This window comes from Furipterus horrens, unplaced genomic scaffold (assembly GCF_987537825.1).
Source record: "Furipterus horrens unplaced genomic scaffold, mFurHor1.1.pri manual_scaffold_7, whole genome shotgun sequence".
NCBI classification, from domain to species: domain Eukaryota; kingdom Metazoa; phylum Chordata; class Mammalia; order Chiroptera; family Furipteridae; genus Furipterus; species Furipterus horrens.
This window is the reverse complement of record NW_028327177.1, coordinates 21874427-21896574: the sequence shown is the minus strand read 5'-3', so window position 1 is coordinate 21896574 and position 22148 is coordinate 21874427. Positions and strand designations below refer to the sequence as shown.

The window sequence follows — 22148 nt, the reverse complement described above, 5'->3', positions numbered from 1 at the left end:
AACTGTGTCCTGAGGACCCTTTCAGGCCACCGTGATAACTATGGTGGACATTACTGAGTTTTGTCCATACCACTTCTCCTAATCTGTCAGACATGTGAAAGGCTGTCCACCTCAGTCCTCTCACTGTTGGCCGGGCAGTGTGACAAGCATTGGTCAGTGAAATGTGAGCAGTAACACACTTCACTTCCTGGTAAAGGCAATGAAAGACTCTGGGCAATTACCTTGTCTCTCCTTGCCTGCCCTCACGCCCAAGAATTCTACGAGCTTCTGAAAGTAAAGCAATGAGATGGTGGAATCTCCTTCAACTTGAATCCCTGAGTGACTTTGTGGAACTGAATCCACCACCTCTACCTTTCCACATTCCATTACCCCACTTACCTATCTCAGACATATAGCATGGGCAAAAAACTCCTGTTGACTAAAATGATTGAAAATGTGAGATTGCTTCTTACTGCAACATAACCAAACCTCTCCTGAGTGCGTCTGTGTATTGTGAGGGGATGGTAGGCCTCTCTACTCTATGTCCCACCTCTTTAAACCCACCCCCACTATAATTAGAGAAGCTATATGTTGATTTGTTTATGAGATTAAACTTTTAAACTACATTTTTAAAAGAATTCTATTGGTAGAGTGTTGAAATTCACTGTTCAATATCATCTCTATATTTACAAATACTGAAGAACCACTCAAGTGAACAACTCTGAAAAGTTACTTCTGACAGTGATGGAATCAGAAATATAACTCATATTCTTGTGTTTTATCTTATTTTAACTTTATTTTGTTGCACTATAAAGTTGGGAGTTAATAGTGAAAATGTTTTTATATAATACAGAATGAAAGGATAAAAAAATAATATCCATAGGTCCACCACATAAAAATAAGCACTCTTAATTTTTTCGTGTAGTTCTTTCTGCTCTTTTAAATTAATAACGATAGCAATAATCATCTGTGTTTATTGAGTCCTCCCATGTGCCAGACACCCAGCAGTTAAAGACAAAGCTTTCGGAGTGAGACTGTCTGGTAAGCATTCCTACTCCTAAACTTACCAGGCAAGGGCCTTTGTGCAACTGTCTGTACATCAGTTTCCTTGTTTTTAAGATGAGAATTTACTATGGCTTTATGAAGATTAAATAAATTTAAAATATATGTAAAATACTAATACTTGGAAGAGAACCTAGATTACTGTAAGCACTCAGTAATGTTAATAATTTTACTTTTCAATTTTTCCCTAGTTAGTGCTCACATGCTATGCAATAGATATTACTATCCACCTTTTATAGATAATATAAAAAAAGGATTAGGGAAGTTAATAATTTGTCAAGGTCACAGAGTTGAAAGGCAGATGAGGTTTATTCCAGAACCTGTTCTCTTAATAACTATAATATGTCATTCTGTGAATCATTAATTAATTAATGCACAAATGACAGGCATTCCTTTTTCTGATTTTTCACTATTATAAATAATATCTTGAATATAGTGAATGAACTAAATATACCTTGATTAGATATTTTTATAATGGCTCTTTAGGCTAGATTTCCAGAGATGATATTAATTCATAAAATAATGTTTTTAAAAATTCTTCACTCATACTCCTAAGATTCTGTCTCAAACTATTTATTAGACCACCAGTTCTAAAGATGTGCTATCAGAAAAGAAGTATTTGCTGTGCAGATTTCAAGGCAGAGATGGTGGTAGTTAGTCACACTGGTTAAATAGGGGCTCCCTCTTTAATTTGCAGTGTTTCAGTGTGCATTCTTCAACCAATAACATTTTATTTTTTGTGAAGTTGTAGAGGATCAGGTGCTCAAAGGGAACGTATTAAGGGTCCTGAGCTCTCCTTCGGTTGAACCAGAAGTTCTGCAAGGCTGTATCCTCTGCCACCAGTTCTCCTCATGACTCACTCAGTCCAGAGATGTCATCCACACCTGAGACGTGCCTGTCATTGCTGTCCCTCTGATGGCCAAGTCTCCATATCTACTAGTCTCCAATCCAGATCTTTCTTCTGAGCAGCAGCCCAGACATCCACATATGGTCCAAAAATGCCATCTGTTGTTCCCTCTGTACTTGAACTGTCCCATGTCTTGCTTATCTCCTTTACATCCAGACTGGTTCTCACCTTGTTCTGGATGTGGTGTGTTGGTGATTGGAAGAAACCATCTATCAGATCGCCCAAACTGAAATGAGTGTTTTTCCTTGACTTTTCTGTTTTCCTTACACTCCCTGACACATCACTTCTGGGCCCTTAAATATTCATCAAATCCATCCCTTCTTTGCACCCCCACTGCAGCATGTATCACCCTTTGACTGGAATCAATAAACTCTGGTTTCCCTGCCTCCTATCTAGTTCCCACGCAATTCGACCTTCGCACTACCTCCAAAATGAAAGAATATGTCCATCCTCCCACAACATCTCCTGTTTAAAATTCTGGAAAGTTCTCTACATTGTTTATATAATGAGACCTAATTTCCATCATCTGAAAAGGGGGGTGCCCACCTCCATCATCATTCCCTGCTGCCTCTGCACCCTCCCCCTCACCCCATATGTGCTCTGTTAGAGCAATAGCTTTCAAATCTGACTATACATTAGAATCACCGTGTGGGCTTCTAGCAAAGACCAGAGTCAGGACCCCATGCCCAGAACCTCCAACTTAATTGGCTTAATGACTTTTAAAACCCATCAAGAGGGTCCACTGTGCTGCCAGAATGAGACCACTTCTCACCAAATTAAACTATTTGAATTCCTCCAGTGCTCTTCTTCTATCTTGCTTTTCTGCCAGGGATGCCCTTGCTTATCATTTCAATCTTGCAAACCTCAGTTCGTCCTTAAATACTTGATTGAAATGAGTTGTGGCACTGAATGGGGAGAGAGACTTAAGAGTGACTTTGGTACCCCACCCCAGAATGTGTCAGCTCCCCTCCACATTTTCCCTCTTGTGAACAACTGACATTCTATCACTCTTCTCTAAAGTGCTACACTGACAAACACAGCTCTAAGCCAGCCACCAGTGACCAGATTGCTCCCCTAGGGCTCACCTAGCCAGTAATTCTCAAGCCACTTGTCCACATGTTCAACCTCAGCAAAGTCTCTTCTGTCCCTTGGGGACAGTGCTCCTTCCTGTAGGAGTACCTGGCACCTTTCATTGTGGCACTCTTTGATGACCCCTGTCACCATGCTGTACAGTAACTCCTCATCTGAATGTTTTTAGGGACAATGGATGGGACAAAATCCTAAGGTGGCTAAAGCAGAGTGTCTTAGTCATCTCTGTGTCCATACGGTCTGACCTAGCGTCTGGCTAGGTAATAGATATTCAGTAAGTGTTTCTCCAGGGCATGTCTTTGATAACCAACCCAGCTGCTGCCAGATCCCTAAGGGTTGCAGGTAGGTGAGGAATCAAGTCATAAGGAAATAACTCTCTGACCTCTTGAATCTTGGCTTAATTACCAATTTCACCTTGGGGTTGTGTTGCATTTCTATTATTAATCTTTATTTTCAAATCTTTGCAATGTATCTGGAAAATATCCTTTCCATGTGTTTGAGTTTAAGTGAAATAATTTCAAACCTTACAATGATGGTTTCTGCTTCTGTAGTATTGACTCTGCTTACTCCATTCTTTCTGTAATTCAGGAGTTTGGGAGTTATAATAAGTTCAGGATGTGCATCTCTCCAGTTTCTTTACATCTAAATAAATCAAATTAATGAAAAGTCATTATTTACTGTGTTTTTAATAAGGCTTATAGTCTTTAAACTGGGATAGTTAGGGAAGTCCAATTTATTTCTGCTTTTCTTAAGGGAAAATGTGCTCTTTAATCTTAATTAGCTTGTAGGAGTGTTTCTCTTTTCTATGATTTCAACCTGACTGAAGATGTCTGAGTTTGTTGGTTGATAATCCTTACACCTGACCCTCTGCACTCTGCTAGGGCCCCATTAAGCAACAATCCTCCCCTTGAATTGAGGGTTAATAGAAATAATAGTAATACTATTAGTATTACTACTATACTGATTGCTCTGAACAGACAATGAGTGAAGTACATGTAATGCATTATGTTATTTAATCCTACTGCTGAAGCTCAAGAGGTAAAGTTATTTCTCAGTGTCACGTACCTACTAATCCATTGACCTGGCATTGCGGGCATGACTCAAAACCAAGCTGGGCTCCTTGAAAGGCTGCTAGATATCTAACTAATGCCTAGAACCACCAGGCTGCCCTACTCTAACGTGTGGGTGTAAGCTGCTAAATACACCCAAAGAGGTGGCTCCAAACAGAAGTCACCCAATGCAAGAAAGTATCTGAGCTTTTCAAACCAAAATGTTTTCTTGTGTTTTGTTATTATTTACAAAGCATGTAAGAAAATGGTAAAGAGATGTTGTTTAAGACATAATGTGAATTGTTGTATCTGGTAAATGTGACCTTTGTATGTTTGCATTTAAAGAGAGTTTCTGATAAAGTAAGGACTGTTTGTTGAAAGCTAGCCCCCTAACAGCATGCAGTATCAAGAAAATATGAAAGAAAATTTTAGGTTCAGAATTGGTTGCCCTCTAATAAATTACACTTTTATACATTATATATAATATATATATATTATATATATGTATTAACCCTGGCTGGTTTGGCTCAGTGGATTGAGCGTCGGCCTGCGAGCTAAGTGTCGCTGGTTCGATCTTCCAGTCAGGGTACATCAGAGAAGGAAAACTCTGACTCCAAAAAACCTCCGCTGCCTTGAGGCATACCTCTTCAGGGGAAAGGCTAAGGGAGTAAACCCCGACAGAAAATCCGGAGCCGGAGTCCCTAAGGCGGTTTGACGTTGTAGTCAACACCGGCAACTCCTGCGGCGCACCTGAAGCCAAGCTGTATTGACTCCGTCTTTCCCTTGGACCCTTCAGCTGCGAAGAGAGGGGGGGTCTGCTGCATGGGCAACAGCAGACCCTCCATATCACCCTGCCCAGGCTCTGTAGCTTCAGCGTCATCGCAAGATGTCGATTCAACACGGGAGGAGACAGATACCGTGTCACTCCCGAGTCGGACTGCACAGCCATTCTCGGCGGTGCAGATAGACTCTTAAGAAGCTACACCATCGTCTCTCGAGACGGACGGCTGCCGACGATATATATGTATTAAATATGTATATCAGCTGATTTATTCATTAATTAGTTAAAATAGACTTAATGTTTATTGTCTTAATTTCACATAGATGCCTGTTGACTAATGTCAACAATGTTCAAGAAAAATCATTACTGACTAACTTTTCAAAAAAATTAAATTTCCTTCTGAGTATTAGTGAATCTGCAAAATAAGAAATCTTTCTTTGGTGGTTATGTATTGATGGCATGGACTGCAGTGTGGTGACTATCAGGGAGAGGTGGTGGGAGAAGGTGGAGGAGGGTATGGGGGGGATAAATGATGCTGGAAGGAGAGTTGAAATGGGGTGGTGAGCCCACAATACAGCGTACAGATGATGTGTTGGAGAATTGTGTACCTGAAACCTGTATAATTTTGTTAACCAGTGTTACCCCAGTAAATTCAATAAAAAGGAAGAATGCAATCCTAGAACAAAGACCAGGTAGTGTATTTGAAATCACTAGACTGGAATGATATTAGAGCAATGGCTGGATGAGTTCACCAACTGCACAAAATATGAAGAAGAGCATCGTGGGGGAAGTGTTGATGAATATATTACTCAACAATGTAACAAGGGGGATTTTATTCAGAGGCAGCACAACTGAGAGCGCTCACTATTTATGTTGAGAAAACAAATAAAAAAGGTTTTTAAGTACAAAAAAATAAGTTTTTTTCCTGAGTGTTAGTGATTCTGAAAAATAAGAAATTTTTCTTTGGTGGTTATATATTGATGGTATTTACTTGCTTTAACAAATACAATGTCATACATTGTGTTAACACCAGGAGAGTTATATACGATTAGTGATTTTCTGATAATGGGCTGGGGGAATACTGTGTATGGACTCATATCACGGACTTTATTTTAATTAAAAGTGGACTCATTCTCTCAAGGGAAATAATTTTATAGCGTTCTCTGTGCAAGGAGATAAAATTGCCTTTCATTTATCAAGAAGTTTTCCCCCAAGACAGCTTGATTTCTGTAACTGGTGTAATAATTATTCTTTTGTTTAAATTTCACACTACCAAAGAAACTGAACCACATTTCTCAAGGATGACTAATTGTTTGATAAAGATGTTAGTGAAGGATTTTTCTTTCTTCCCCATCTTCCTTCCCTCCTGCCCCCTCTCTGCCTTTTTTTTGGGTCTAGTTTCTGAAATTCTCATTGAGTACATACAGTCTCATTGTCTATGAATGTATTTGAGCTCATACTGTCTTACATCCCAAACCTACAATTTAAAACAAAAATTAAAATCAGCAAAAATAAGAGCAGCAACAAGAAGAAATAATTGTATTTTGGAAATACTGTATCAGCATAACCTTTATCTGAATTATTAAATCACTTCAAATAATTCCATATCTTGTGGTACACTCCAACCCCCTCTAAAATTAAACACACATGAAAGACACCTGGTTTTGAATTCTGAGATGAAATGTGAACCAGATGCATTTTGTTGAAAATGTGATTCTCGACTCTTATCCTGAAATGGGAAGTTGATTTTTTTAAATGACATCTACAGATACACATCTAAGAGGCAGCTTTTGTTGGTCAGATGTTAGAGCTCTGGGGTTCTTGGCCCATTGCAAGAGGTTGTCCTATAGAATATTAGGCTTCATTCATTGAATGATAGAATGAAAATAAAGTTTCTGCTGAGACATTGTATGGAAAAGTACAAAAAATTTACTCCTTTGTTTCCCCCCCAAATTTTGAGACAGCATCATTGCCTTAGCATAGGAATTAAAGTCATCAAGAGGCAGAGAAATAAAGTAGAAATTTTAAACTTAAGACTTTTTTCAAATTAATAATATGATTAAAATGTTGTATATTATAACAGTAACTAATTTTTGAGTGCTTACTTTGTGTCAAGCCCTGGGTATATAATGGTCTACAACCAGATTTGGTTCTTATCCTCATACAGCTTAGTCTTGCGGAACTATCTTGTTCATTGTTTACAAACAAATAAATCACGAGTCAACTTCCTGAAGAGAAGAAATCTAATATATATCAAATACTCACTCTGTACCAGGACTGAACTAGGAACTTTAAATGTCCCAATAACCCTGCAAGGCAGTTACCATTATCCTCATTTTATAAACGGGGAAACACAGCTAGTTAATTAGCAAACGGCAGAGTGAGCACTTGAACACAGGTGTGATTCCACAGTTTGACATATCTGTGATAGTGCCATCTGTGCTCTATAGGGTTTTGATTCAATAAGACAAATTGCTCTTTCTTTTGCCCCACTAAGTGATTTAACTTTCTCAAAAAAAAAATATACTGTAGATCACAACATATCACCTAAAAACATGGAAATATGCATTTCCGATACTGTCATTGACATTAGAGCTTTGGTATTTTTTTCTTTGACTTTTCTCACAGGGCCGAGGAAATTGAGTGAGTAAATGCACCTCATGCATTTAGAAATTAGAAGTCTATATAAATAGGAAGATATTTTTTCTTTTAAGTTTAGAAAAGAGACAGTATTTAATAATCGCCTTTTGATTGTTTTGGTTACTTGATGGTGTTTTGAGGCTGAGGTCTTTGCTGGGTAAGATGGGACTTTGCGAAAGCTGATTTCCACTTAATTTTATTATTTCCTCCAGAGAGATACTCTCCATGGAGACTCAAGTCATTTCAGGCCAACTAACATAAAACTTAAAACTTATTTTTTTCATATAATTCCTGAATTTTCTCTATAGCCTACTTGCCAAGTGTCTTCTAGCTTTTCTTTTGAATGTCTACAATAATAGAAATCTCATGACCTTTTGAAAGGGCTCATTCCCTCTTTGCTTGGTTCTGATAATCAGATCATTTTCTCTCACAATTAGACAATGCACATGTAGTTTCTAGGTCCAGAACATATTTAAATACTATTCTGTGTGACAATCATTCAGATCTATCCTGTACAGGACATATCTATCTTCTGTGTGGCAGCCAGTCATATTGATAACTATTTAAAACAAACTATAATGATTACTTTTGTTAAATATCCCTAATTCCTTATCTGCTCCTGTGATAACAGAACCTGATGTTTCTTCACTTGAAATAAAGATGGTAGCTAGAAGAAAGCCCAGATTCCTACTGCAATTTTACATATAGTGTATCAATTCTAAACTCTTTCCCCATATGCTAATATTTCTTTAAGTAAGGTCTAAGTTCTCATTAATATATTTTGGAAGTCACTTCTTATTTTGGCTGAGACTGAATCTACTCTCAACTCAAAACTTTTCTTTAAACCCATGCTGAGTTTCAATTCTCAGCATCACCTTTATATTGCCCTTTGCGTGTTTTCTGTCAGTCTAATTTTTCTTCCTTTCATATTATCTATCTTTTCTCTCTTCGTGCTTTTAAAATGTATTTTTAGGGTTTTGTAGTTTTATTATGAGATCCATAGTTGTAGGTTTGTTGTCTTTCTTGAAGGTAAGCATTCATATCTTTCATTAGTTTTGGAACTTTCTCAGCCATTTTTTTCTTCACATTTGCTTCTCCCATATTCTCTGAATTTTCTGTTTCTAACTCTCCAATATGATATGTTAGACTATTTTATATCGTCATGTCTCATTAGCTCTATTTTATGCTTCTCTTTTACTGTATTCTGAGTAATTATCCAGGTCTATTATATATTTGCTCCATGGAGATTTTTTTTTAAAGCTGAGTTTGAATTTGGATACTTTTTAGGAACATTCTAGTACAGTGGTTCTCAACCTGTGGGTCACGACCCCTTTGGGGGGTCGAATAACCCTTTCACAGGGGTCACCTAAGACCACCGGAAAACACATATATAATTACATATTGTTTTTGTGATTAATCACTATGCTTTAATTATGTTCAATTTGTAACAATGAAAATACATCCTGCATATCAGATATTTACATTACGATTTATAACAGTAGCAAAATTACAGTTATGAAGTAGCAACGAAAATAATTTTATGGTTGGGGGTCACCACAACATGAGGAACTGTATTAAAGGGTCGTGGCATTAGGAAGGTTGAGAACCACTGTTCTAGTAGTTTACAGAGATTTTTATTTGTTGGTCTGCTATTCTACTTTTGAAAGTTCATACGATATATAAAGCTTTGCATATAAAAATGTTCATTTCAATATTTTATATAAACAACCTGAATTTCAATCTATCAGAAATTAATTAAATACTACTTAATAGATTGTTATACAACTGTTGACAAGAATTAAGTGTGTATATGTGTATACATACATATACACAAACATATGTATGTACCTAATATGTGTACTTATATTCACACAGAAAATGTCTAAAAGGATAGTAAGAAACCTTGAAGAGTGATTATATTTGAGGAGTGAGTAGGAGTCTGAAAGGCTGGGACAGAGTCTCATAAATTTTACTTTATAGCTTTCAGTTTTGTTTGATATTTTTCTAAAATTGGTTTTTATAATAAGCTTGCCCTTTTATAATTAAAATATAATTTTAAAACACCCTATTGAATTCATCTCCTCACCTCATTTATCTTTTTTTTTTTTGTGGGAGGCATACATCTGGCAGATGGTCAATAGGTTAGATAGGCTTCTCTCCTTCACGTTGTCTTAAATTGGTTAAACATGAATCCTATAACATCATCAGTCACTGGTAAAAGTTGGAATGCCTTTCAGAAATCTCCTTCCAGGGAGGTCTTATCAACTGGTAACCCTGACACAAATAAAATAATCTGAATCTATATCTCTTTCTTTTCTTTCTCCTTTCTTCCTTTCTTTCTCTCTTTCTTTGCCTCTTTCATTTTTTCTTCCTTTCTTTCTTTCTTTCTTTCTTCCTTTCTTTCTTTCTTTCTTTCTTTCTTTCTTTCTTTCTTTCTTTCTTTCTTTCTTTCTTTCTTTCTTTCTTTCTTTCTTTCTTTCTTTCTTTCTTTCTTCTTTCTTCCTTTCTTTCTTTTTCTTTCTTTCTTTCTTCCTTTCTTTCTTTCTTAATGTGAAAGAGCTCACTGCCAAGTACATTTATTCCTTTTAGTCAAATTTAATATAAAAATATTGCCACATGCACTTAATGTATATAAGAATATATGTATTCTTATATACATATTCACTATGTATCATCTTTCCTCTAGTATCAAAATTACTTGGGATTATTGAATGGTAAAATCTATACTTTGGCCATTTTACAAATCTTTTAAGTATCTCACTCTATTATGTCGAAGTACAAAAGCATTCTTGACCTACATTTCCTTCTTGACCCTTACAAACTCTAAGATACAAGTCTAAGAGAGGAGACCATTTTAAATGAAGAAGAAGAATTGTGATTACAGGCCACATAAACCTTTGGTTTGAGTCTTTCTGTGTCATACTTATTCAATTTTTCATCAAGATAAGATTTCAAATTAAAATGAAATCTGAACTAAATTTTTCTAAATCGGAGGAGAGATGTGAAACTGCTTGCTAACACATGAGTTTTCCATAGTGATTAAATTGGATTTTCTCTTGAGTGAGGCTGATTCTGAATATATTCCTGTGAATTACCAGAGTCAAGAAGGTGAAAGTGTTTCTTTAGTTACTGTTCATGTTTGGCTCTGTAATATCTTTTCTAAAACTCTCCAAGCCTTGTGGCGTGAAGATCACTGGAAGACCAGGGAGGAGATTCATGCCTCTAAGCTTTTCTATTAACTTTCTAGAGCAAAATTGGACCATTTTTTCCAGTCATTGTTTTGATTGTGTCCATTCCGAGGTACTATGCAAGATGTCAGTTTGAAACTACACCTTTGTGTTATTATAACTTATTACCTTTGGGATCTCTTCTGCTCCTTCTCCACATTCCATGAAGATTAATCATTTTAATCATCCCAGTTGGGTTCAACTATTTTGGAAAGTCTGGTGTGAGGATACTGTTCTTTGGAGTCCTCTGATGACTTTCAGAAAACAATGAGCTTATCATTTTAGATCACCTGTCCCTAGGAAGTCTAGAGAATTTGACATTATTTTTTTAGAAGTGTGGTTTTATCTGCTTCATTTCTCAAGACATGGAAAGTCTTCACAAATTAAAATCACTTTTTAGGTGGTGTAAACCAACCTGAATAGGTAGGAATAGTAGAAGGCCCAAATAAAAATTAATGATGTATTATTTTGCTTATAGTTGGTGAAGCTTGGTTTCCTGACTGTTATTAAATTAGGCTTCCGACACAAATGATAAAATTTTGTGATTTCAGAAACAAGTCTAATTGAGGTAATGTTTACAGACAAAATTGGTCTAGCCATTTTGACTAAGAGCTGAAACTAAATCCACATACATCCCACACATTAAAAGTAAGCAACGTTTGCCAGAAGGGACCCATTTTTTTTTCAGGTAAACTATCTTGTAAAGTAATTAAAACTGTTGGTTTGGTTATATATCTAACCCAATATGAATAAATAAAATCAGCCTTATTTTTCTTCTATAAATTTACAAGGCTGTAAAACAATATGATTAAGTCGACTGTGCTAAAGCACTTTACAAGATTTATTTTATTTTATCCTTGATATAACCCCAAGTTAGAAGAATTAACATTCCTGACTTCGTATTGCATATGAGGAACTGAGGCTGGAAAAGGTTAACTAAGTCTCAGGGTCACCAGCTGACAAGTGGAAAATTTATTACTGAAGTGGAGGTCTAGATCCATGCCACAGTCCAAGCTCGGAGCCGGTGTGCCAAATAACTTGTTAGTATTCTCACCTTTCATGCATCATGTGAGTATTATATTTACTGGTCTGTAAACTCCATACTAAAGAAAAAATCAAGTTTTCAATTTAATTCTAATCTAGCTGATACAAGAACTTTTTTTTAAAGGTAAGTGGTTGCGTAATAGTGGCTCTCTGTAGAAATCATATGGTATTACAGGTCAACAGTTACTGAGGAGAATTTCAGAGATGCTCGCATGAGGTCTGGTTCTAATTAGTAGTGCGTTGTGAAGAATAGTACTAAACACAGACAGGCACTCAGGACTAAATGAAAAAGAGAAAAGGCCATTTTATCCGATGGAAATCTTCTAAACATCGTCCTGAATAAATTGTTGCACACTTAACCTTTTTTTCCTGTTGTTTATTACAGGATGATGCCCAAGGATGCCTATTTGGGGCCCAGCCAAAAGTTTGGCAGTTTCCCTCTGATCTGGAAACATTCTTGTCAGATTTTCTTTTGCGTCATCAACTTTTCCAGGCATCACACAGTTGAGTCAATTAAAATAAAGTTAATTGGTATTTTTTTCCTTTGTCAAATAAAATCATTCCATATGGAGGGGCTTGCAGATTGTTGGAGATATCTTTCCCAAAGGTGAAAGTTCAGAGGTGAAGGCCAAGAAACTGTTTTACTCCTTTGGAATAAAATAAGTGATCGCTTTCTAAAAATAAGAAATGTCATTCAAAAATAATCTAGATGCCAACCCTTGGAAAAATAACCTCCCGAGTCTCCTAGGGCTTTACTTAAGTGTGTGCCCACAGAGGAATGTGAGTAGAAGTGATCACCATTATCCTGAGAGCTGTTCTCTTTCATAACTGTTTCATCATATTATTTTATTTGTTACCTTACATTCTTCATTTAACTCTTAAAATACACATTTGGAAATTGAGCTATTTTGTGGTGAATTTATGTAAATTTTAGTTAAAATATTTATGTATTCAAGTAACTTCTTGGTCTTTTCTTACAAGCTGTCTCACATGGTTCTCTACATTTCTTTAGCTGGTTCAGGACCAGAATGGTTATAGGTTCACTGTGTTCTTTTTCTTCTTTACATCAAAATATTAGGTTGCACTGGTACTTGTTATTTTAACAACTTGTTAATAACTAAAGACTATATTTATTTGACTTACCATGTATATTTTTCTGGAATGTGAAATAAGTTTATATATTTTCCCTTAACCCTTATAATGATTTTGTGAGGTAGAAAATGTCCCATTAGGAAAATGAGATCCAGACAGGTTAGGTAATTTTCTCAAGGTCACACAGCTTTAAGGGGCAGGTATTCAACTGTTCCTCTGCATGTGAAACTATTGTCTTCCCAAAGCTCATCTATTTATCCTGAATATAGTTCTTAGTGGAGGCAGAGAAATACTCAAAAGGTTATATTTACTAGTAATGAGAACTGAGTGGAAGTTTTGACAATATAGAGACACATCCAAATGACTTACATGAGCAAGAAGGAAAGAGTACGTAGAATGAGAGTTTAAACAAATAATTGTGCCTGTCCTAATGGCAGATGAGAGATGTCCCTGGCTGCAGTAGTTAATGTAGAACAGGAAATGTGCCCCAAAGAAGGCGGCAGCCATTGAGAAAACACTGAGGAGCCAACCCTGAATCAGGAAGCATCCATCTCTTGTCAGAATTCTGTTCCAATGTGTTCTTTTGCTTCTGACCATCATGTAGGAATTTTTGGCACCATTTTTTTTTTTTTTTTTTTTTTTTAGCAGAGAGAAGTGTGCACTCCATTGTTACCAGATTCTGCCCCAACAGAACTGTACTGTCTTTGGAAACATTTTACACCCTAAAGATTTTAGTTCATGGAATTCATCTTTAAAAATTATTTTTATTCATTACTGTCCTAAATTTTTCCTCAATGTAGATATCCTCAAAAGAATGTGAACCTCTGACTGGTAGACATTTCTGGAATAATCTTAGGATAATGTTTGGCACATGCTTGTACCATCGTGGTATCAGCGATGAGAAAGGGATGTAGGATATCATAGAGCGGCTGTGGCTCTCATCACAAAACAAAAGAAAGTAATATAATTTTAAGAATTAAATCAGATCACATTGCTCACTGTTCAAAACTCTTCACTGCTTCCCAAGGGTCCTGGAACAAAACCTAAATCCTTCAAATATGTTATAAAGACCTACGGGTCATAGTTGCTGCCAACTCCTGCAAACTTCTCCATCACCCCTGCATTTGGCTGCTGTCCCATTGACCCCCTCTCTCTCCCTAGCTCATGCTTGTTTCCTCCTCTAGGGCACTGTCCCTGAGCTGTTGCTCGGTTCACGTTTTCATATTCAAGTCCCCGAGGCCTCTTTCTCTATTGCCTGGCCACGTTGCCTCAAGCAGCCCCTCACGCTCTGCCCTTCATTCTCACGTCCTCCCCTGCTTTACTTTCTTAATAGCATCTTTAGTGATCTGAAACTAAAGCAAATGATTAAATAATCATTTAACTATTTATATATTGAGTCCCCCCACAGAAAAATACAGGTTTAGTGATGGAGAGAATACGTCAGCCTTGGGCCCAGCCTAACATTTATTCATGGTATTCACTAATCAACAAGCAAACAAATGTTCCAGGAAGTGACTTCTAACTGCCTCTACACACTCCCAGTAGGGCTCTCTGTCTCCATATTTTAGAGTGAAGCCCTAAAAGAAACAAAGATTTCCCTCTGGTCAACCCAAGGTTTGCCTTCTATATCAGCACTTCCTCTCCGGGGTTTTTAACATGAGAACATTTTCTGCCCTCAGGAGAAAAAACATCTCTACTTAGGCACTATTTATTATCCATGACAATTTCCTAAAACTAGTTTCCTATCTTATTACTGGGCTCCCACAGCCTCACCCACTATGCTACCCCGCATTGGGTTTTGCTGTTCTGCTTTGTTTACAGTCTGATTTCCAAAAATAACTTTGGGTCAACTCCACTAAAACGTAAATATGATTACCTGCTCCCCCAAGCCACAGCTCAAAGTTTCTTTTTCGAGCAGGCATCCGTTCCCACACCTACCTACATATATACTCATATTCAATGCCTTCTTGTAACACTAGTGTAATTATTGATTCTGTTTTTAGACATACATTTAACTAGTGCTTGTTCCCCAATGCTCTTGTCTTTTTAAACCGAGTCTTCCATTATTCCTGGCATACTATTTGCTCCTCAAGGAGACATATTCATCTCTAGTTGGGGATGACCCTTTCACTTACCATTGATTATTCCCTTGATTTTTGATATGCCCTTCAATAAATGTTGGAAGAGCTTTCCTTTCTCTTTCTTTGTTTGAGAATTTCGGCCAGCTCTTTGGGAGCCAAGCCCTAACTCCCATTTACTGTTTTATAAAGGAGAACTAAGAGCCTTTATGCAAATAGAACCCAGGAAACTTGCCTTACCATCCCAACCACTTAGGGTGGAAATAAGAAATACATTCTGTCTGGTTGTTGAGTATGTTGCAATCATATTCAGGGTGTTATAGAACTGTGGATGAGGCCTTAGTATTGTAGAAAAATAGAAATACTTGAGTGAATTCACCTGTTAATGTTGCATTCAATTTCATATCAGAGTGACCAGCATGATACTGAGGGCTGACTCAGTGGTGTTCCACTGAATTGTTCGTTCCTTGTAATAAAATGCTTACTTTGTATTTAGTTATCCACAGTGCCACTATAGCCTTTTCCACACAGTGGGTGCTCTATAAATATTGACTGCTTGGAATTTGGAATTTCAAATGTCATAACTTAAGAGATTATTGGCTTCTTATAATTACATCTGTGAACTACAAATATAGCTAAAGTTGGATTTCTACCTTGAGAAATTTCCATTTAGCTTCTGGCCCAAGTTATACAGTAAAACCTTACGGTAGGAATTATCCTTTTTTAATAGCTCCAAGTCTATTATTTAAGGTCAATAAATAGTGGTTAATAATGGAGAAGTCTTAAATTTCAGGCATGTTTCTAGAGACTAAACCTAATAATAGCATTAAGTGAAGGCGAAGAAATATTGGCTTTGGTCATAGACATTAAGTAGCCAAGAGAAGCACACATATGCTCAGAAACGGTTTTGTGGTTTGACTCTTGTTTCCTGAAATGTAGGAAGTGGTAGGTAGAATAATAGATTACTTTTATGGTTACAGTCTACCTTTTAATTAACAGATATTTGTAATACTATAAGTCAGATTTCAGATACTTAAGGATAGCTTGTTTTTAAGAATTATAATAAAATGTAGCTCTCAATGAAACCGGTGTTATTGTTAAACACTGATATGTCTTTAATTAGTTCATTAAAAGGTGATAAAATGAACCTTAGATAATAAACTAAGTAAACTACACAAAATTTTTCCTCTGAAAGAATAAGAATATATATAACATGAGATATACTATTTCAGTTCTGTTTAGTCTCATAAACAGTTATTTAACTTGTGCCAAATACTGAACTTGGGTCTAGGTTTACAAAAATGAATAAAACATAGTTCATATCTAGGAGGACCTTACAAGAGACAAGTAGTTTCAGAGTGGGGTTCCTATACCAGGGTTGGGCGGGGTGGTCTGCAAGACAATTGTTCGATTACAGGGAGAAACATTAAAAGTTCTGCGTCTGTTTATGAAATAAAAGGAAACAGTGTGGTGATTGCAGGGGAAGGTATAAGGGGACTAAATGGTAATGGAAAAAATACAATAACAAATAAAATAAAATATAAAATAATTTAAAATAATAAAGAAGGAATCAGTAAAATATGAAAGCCATAGTTGTCCAATGCAAAGAACTTAAGACTTACTAATCATCCACGTGGCCCTGATGTTTTGATTCTCTCACATTTAGCCTCAGGAAGTTTGAAGGAAGTGGTCAGAACATAAAAACAAATATCTATACTTTAGTGTAATGTTTAAAGTCATAGGACACTCAAACAGACTACAAAATTTTACTAAATAAAACAATTAATGTTCAAAGGAGTCCTTTGAGGTTTGTTACTTAATGATGAAAAACAGGAAGCTAAATACTTTTAGGGATATGCTTATTCTTCTCACCACAGTAAAATGACTAAAGTAATATACATATTTAAATGCCTGCTTTTGTCATAAAATCATTGAAAGCTGAACAAAATTGACATAGATGAATAGACACGAGTATTAGAAAGAACCCACCCGAGTTGGAAATTTTGCAATGTAGTTGGAAAAAGGCACAAATGTTATTAACATGTCTCAGCTAATGGAATTTTCTCAATTCTATTTCAATAATGAAATACACAAAGAACTCCTTATTTTATAAACCACCAAAGGAAAGATGTAGCAGAGATTAATGCATTCTCAGCAGAAATTTATTTTGTTAATAAAAACAATGTTTTGTGGAAATAAGTGTGAAATGTAACCACTGATGAAGCAGCTGCTTTTTATTGGAATATTTCAAAAAGATTCCAGTGAAATATTGAGCAGAGAACATCATTTCCCGAATCCTTCATAGGTAAGCTATTTAGGCTAAAGGCTGCATAAATCTAGAAATGCTTAGAGTGATAAACTCTTAAAGAATATTCTCTACATTAAAGCAAGGCCTCTAAGATATTGTAGAATTAAAAAAAAAAAAAAAAACCCTGTATTGATATCAGGAGTAGTTATGAAAATCTTTTGTATAAACATGTCATAATTGCAAAGGTAAAATGCTTTAAAGGAACTTTTAAAATAGTGTTGTTGGACTGAAAGCTAACCTACACACTTATTCTTCCACATAAAAAATTATTAAAAATTTGTTGATAATTAAATATTACTAAAATAATAATGGATAAAATTTTAAAAGTTGCATACATTATAAAAATTAATATTCAAAGGAATATTTGTTATGGAAAAATTATTTTGGAAAAGAAAATTAAAAGATTTTTCCAGATTTAATTACTTTGTTTCTGAAAGTGGTATGAGTGTGTTTACTTTGAAACATTAATCTCAATACATTAAAAAAAATTGGAAACTTTTTTCACTTGTTAAACATTTTATAAATAAAGAGTTCTTGTGTGTTTTGAATTCATTTATTAAAATATTCCAATGTAATATTTTGATCAGTATTCAAGAAAAACTGATCACACCAAGAAAGATGAAAAGTTAGTAGTAAATTTCAACAAAAATTTTGCATAATTTGTGAATAAGGTAAAAAAATGAGTTTCTTTATTTAATAAGTTAACTCTCTGATGCTCTTGTTTCATTTGGACTTGCATGTCATTTAAAAATTTCTTTTTCAAAATTTCCTAATTATCTTATGAATATATGGTACAGTTTGCACATTTAAGTAGGGATCCTAGAGGGCATTATGCTAAGCGAAGTAAGTCAGATAAAGAAAGACAAATAACATATGATTTCACTTACATGTGGAATCTAAAGAGCAATATAAATGAACAAACAAAACAGAAACAGATTCATAGATGCAGAGAACAAACTGATGGTTCCCAGATGGGAAGAGGTTTGAGAGGCTGGGTGAAGAAGGTGAAGGGATTAAGAAGTACAAATTGGTAGTTACAAAATAGTCACAGGGATGTAAATTACAGCACAGAGACTGTAGTCAATAATATTCTAATAACTATGTATGGTGCCAGATGGGTATTTGAATTATCAGTGGATCATTTTTTAAATTATATAATTGTCTAATCACAATGTGTACACCTGAAATAATATTGAATGTGAAAAAATACAACCCCCTTCCCCCCCAAAATCCCAAAACAGGGATCCTATAAGCTGGTAGTTAGATCCAGAGGCTGGATCAGATTTATTATCATTACCCATGTTTAATAACTGAAGAAACAGTTTCAGAGAGGGTAAGAAAATTTTCCAGGGTAAATACCAATGCTAGGTTATTGGCATAAATTGTATATATATAATTATATATACACACAAACACATATATATAAATCTATGCATATATATATATATATATATATTCAGCTGAGCCATTTACCTACAGATACTTGCCATCTGTTGAAGATTATATCCCAAAGATTGTATCTCAAGACATTAACTATATATATGACAATGTTTCATTGTACAGGCCTAGTTCCAAGACACTATATCCTTTTTTTGATAAGAAAATATTATTATACCCTTGGTTATATTGGTGGTAGGCAGAATTTTATGATGGTTCCCAAGATTCCCTACTCCCTGTTGTACTTGTCCTGTATAATCCCCTGGACTGTGAACACCATGGATTCCTGTCTCTGATTTCTAGACCTAGATTTAAAATGATCATGTGATTGGGTCAAGCCCTTATAGACAATCTGTCCTAAGAATGGTTAGGAGCTGAATATGGTCCACAGCTCACATCAAGCAAAAACAAACCAACCAACCTCAGTCCTACAACCTCAAGAATTTAATTCTGCTAACAGTGAGCTTGGAAGAGGATCCTGGGTTCCATAGGAGAATGAAGTCTGCTGTGGCCTTCATGTGAGCCTTGTGAGACACTGAGCAGAAAGCTCAGTGCAGTAATACAAAAGAACATGACAGTCTGAAATAAATATTTTGATAAAATGCTTCTTGGAACAAATTAGGTTTCTATGTTGTAAAACAATAAAACACTGAAATATTTTAAGCCAGATATATGTTTCCCACTAAAAGTAGTACTGAAAACCAGCTTGAGTTTTCATTGCATTAGGTTAAGAACATGTAAGAGTGAGTTATACAGCTTACAGGACTCAGAATGTTGTGTGTCTACGTAACCAGGGAAGAATGAGTCAGGAGCAGCAGAACGGTAGCAGGGAGAAGGGGCTGAAGCAGTGAGCGGCCTGCTGCAAAGGAAGAGTAGAAAAATGACATAGAAGCAGCAGGCCTACTGGCTTCAGTCTAGGCAAATGCAACCACCCCATATAGGGTGCATTGAAGTTGGGAGCACTCTAAAGAAATCTGAGTTCTTCGTTAATCTGAACAATTCCAAAGTTACTGTGGGGAAGTACAGTCTCATGAGAAAGAGCAGTATGACTTGGCTGCTCTAATTCATGTCTCTTCAGGTTCACTGCCCCTTAGAGAATGTCTCAGTTCCTATGGTCACCCCCCAAATTGCCCCTTAGTGATGATTATTTTTAACTATTCTATTCTAGCACAAAGTGGGCATAAATCCTTCTCTCAATTTTCCACGGTCCATTTGATTCTAGCTTGGCACAGTTAACAAAACTTTTTAAGGGAAATATAATGATACCAACTGGTGTTTAGATGACTGCTTCGCTTTCAGAGACCAGCAGTTCTTACTGGAGACATCTCTCTTTTTCAAGAATATATATAGGCTTCTCTAGGTTTGGGTTCTGCCAGAAGCACAGCATGAGAAAAGGATTTAAAGCAAGTAGTTTATTTGGGACGGGATTCCAGGAAACACTGGTAAATGATTGGAGATAAGACATGGAAGAGAGTAAGACAACACAGTGTGCTATCAAGCTCGCTGCCAAAGTGAGCAACTGGAGCTCATTTTTTGCTGGGAAATCTGAAAGATAGTGTAGAATACACCTCAGAGTCACCTTGATTAATGGGGAAGTAAGCTGAGGTATTTGTCTACAAATATCTACCACCTGTTGAAGACTGTTTCTTGAGACATTAATTACACAGCATTTCTAGTTCGCCCCATGTAGGTGCTGAGCATGCTCTCCTGGCCACAAACAAACAAACAAACACAAAAGAACTCCTCTTGCTAGAGAATTGCAGGTTTCCCAGTCAACAGCCTTTCCTATGTAGAGGCAAACTTTTTCTACGTAGAGATAAATGCAGGGACGGGGTTACCAATACTGTCTGCTGTGAGACTTCTCAGAATCTTGAGGCCCAGAGACAGCCAATAAACAAATTTTATTGATCCGTCTCCACACTAGGCATCCTCTTCAAGCGGCTCATTCCCATTCTTAATCTACAGTTTTGTACAGCAATGATATAGGAACATAAATAGTCCAAGAGAGAGCGCAGTGGGGGCTTTTGTATTTTTGTACAATAATGAAAATCCCCTTATCTCCCTTTCCCCCTTCCACTGTCCCAAGACATGCTGTAATCTTGCCCCCTGGGTCTCCCCTCCTGCGGGGAGCTCAGACTAGTGTTGCTGCTCTCTGGACACTAGACTTACTGTATATTCACTAGTTTGGCCATAGGCAGCTCAAATATTATCAAATGGTTTTTTCAGACTAGGAGTCAGTGCTTGTTTCTGGTTTGTTTTTTTTTTCTTTCTTATACTTTAAACAAAAAATCTTTAATTTTGAAGAAATGTAATTCACATGATTCTCATTAGTATATAAATAATCTGATGTTCTTTTTACATGAGCTCTTTGATGTTTAAAAAAATGTGCCTTTGTAATCTTTTTGTTGAAAGCAGGAAGGCATTTTTCTTAAAATACAAACTCCCAGGAACAAAAAGTGATTTGGTAGATCATTCTGGGCTCCTCTCATTTTCATTCATGTGTCAGGGGTCCATCCATCCAACCACACACTCAAACGACCAAACTTTACTCACCCCCTAAGTCTCCTTAGTACTATGCTTGGTCCTGGAAACACAAAGTAAAATAAGACAATAAGAACTCAAGGAGTTTATGGTATGAACCAAAAAAAGACAGAGCGAATCATTAATTGAGATTCAAAAATGTTACAGGCACATTAGTAGGTTCTAGTAACACAAAACTAATTAAATTTGATACCTGCTCAAAATGTTTATTATCTGGAGAAGGAACAAGTATGTTAACTGTTGACTAGAAAGCAAGGCAAACTGTGAACATCCTGTAATATAAGTAAAGGTAAAAAATGCTGTGGGGCACAGAAGAGGGAGAGTAATTGAGTTTGGGGAAGTTTGGGTGGACTTCAAAGAAGATGCAATATGTCCTTGGTGTGAACATTCACAGGTACAGATGTGGACTGAACTAGACACTACATGTTATAAAGTGATGTATAGGTGGCAGAGTGAAGCTATTAAGCAACGTGATGGTATTCATTATTTTGACACATGAAAATCACTGAAAAAAGTGCAATAGTCTGTTCATATTCATGATTTCCAATCTCAGTTAAATGTTGAGTAGCACTTGGTAGAGCTGGAACTCCTCTGGTCAGTTAGTTCTCCCATTACCTTAAGTGGCTCTTCTGAACCTATTTTCAAACACTATTTAATTGTACTGCCTATAGTCTCATAAAGTCTCCTTCCCTTCCACTTCCTCTATAAAACAGGCCATTAGGTGGCTGTTCTTCCTATGGCAATTCATTCCCTCTCAGTCTTTCTTAGAGGAAGAGATGCTCCTCTTGTTCAAACTAAGCCTCCTCTCACTCCCTCCACTTTCAATCCCATGTCCCCAGCCACCTCAAAATACTTGCTCCATCAAGGACTTTTCTGTTGCTTCTTTCAACCACAGCTTTTCTAAAGGCCCATTT

The 22148-nt window shown here is 36.3% G+C and overlaps 1 protein-coding gene across 1 annotated transcript in view; it reads right to left on the bottom strand.

Moving 5' to 3' along the window:
- Positions 1-3587: 3587 nt before the first annotated feature.
- ANGPT1 (angiopoietin 1) overlaps positions 3588-22148 on the bottom strand; it is a 267144-nt gene continuing 248583 nt past the window's right edge. Inside the window, exon 9 of the mRNA XM_090282765.1 lies at positions 3588-3679. Within this exon, the coding sequence (XP_090138891.1) occupies positions 3648-3679 (32 nt within the window). The 3' untranslated portion in view covers positions 3588-3647. The remainder of the gene's footprint in view (positions 3680-22148) is intronic.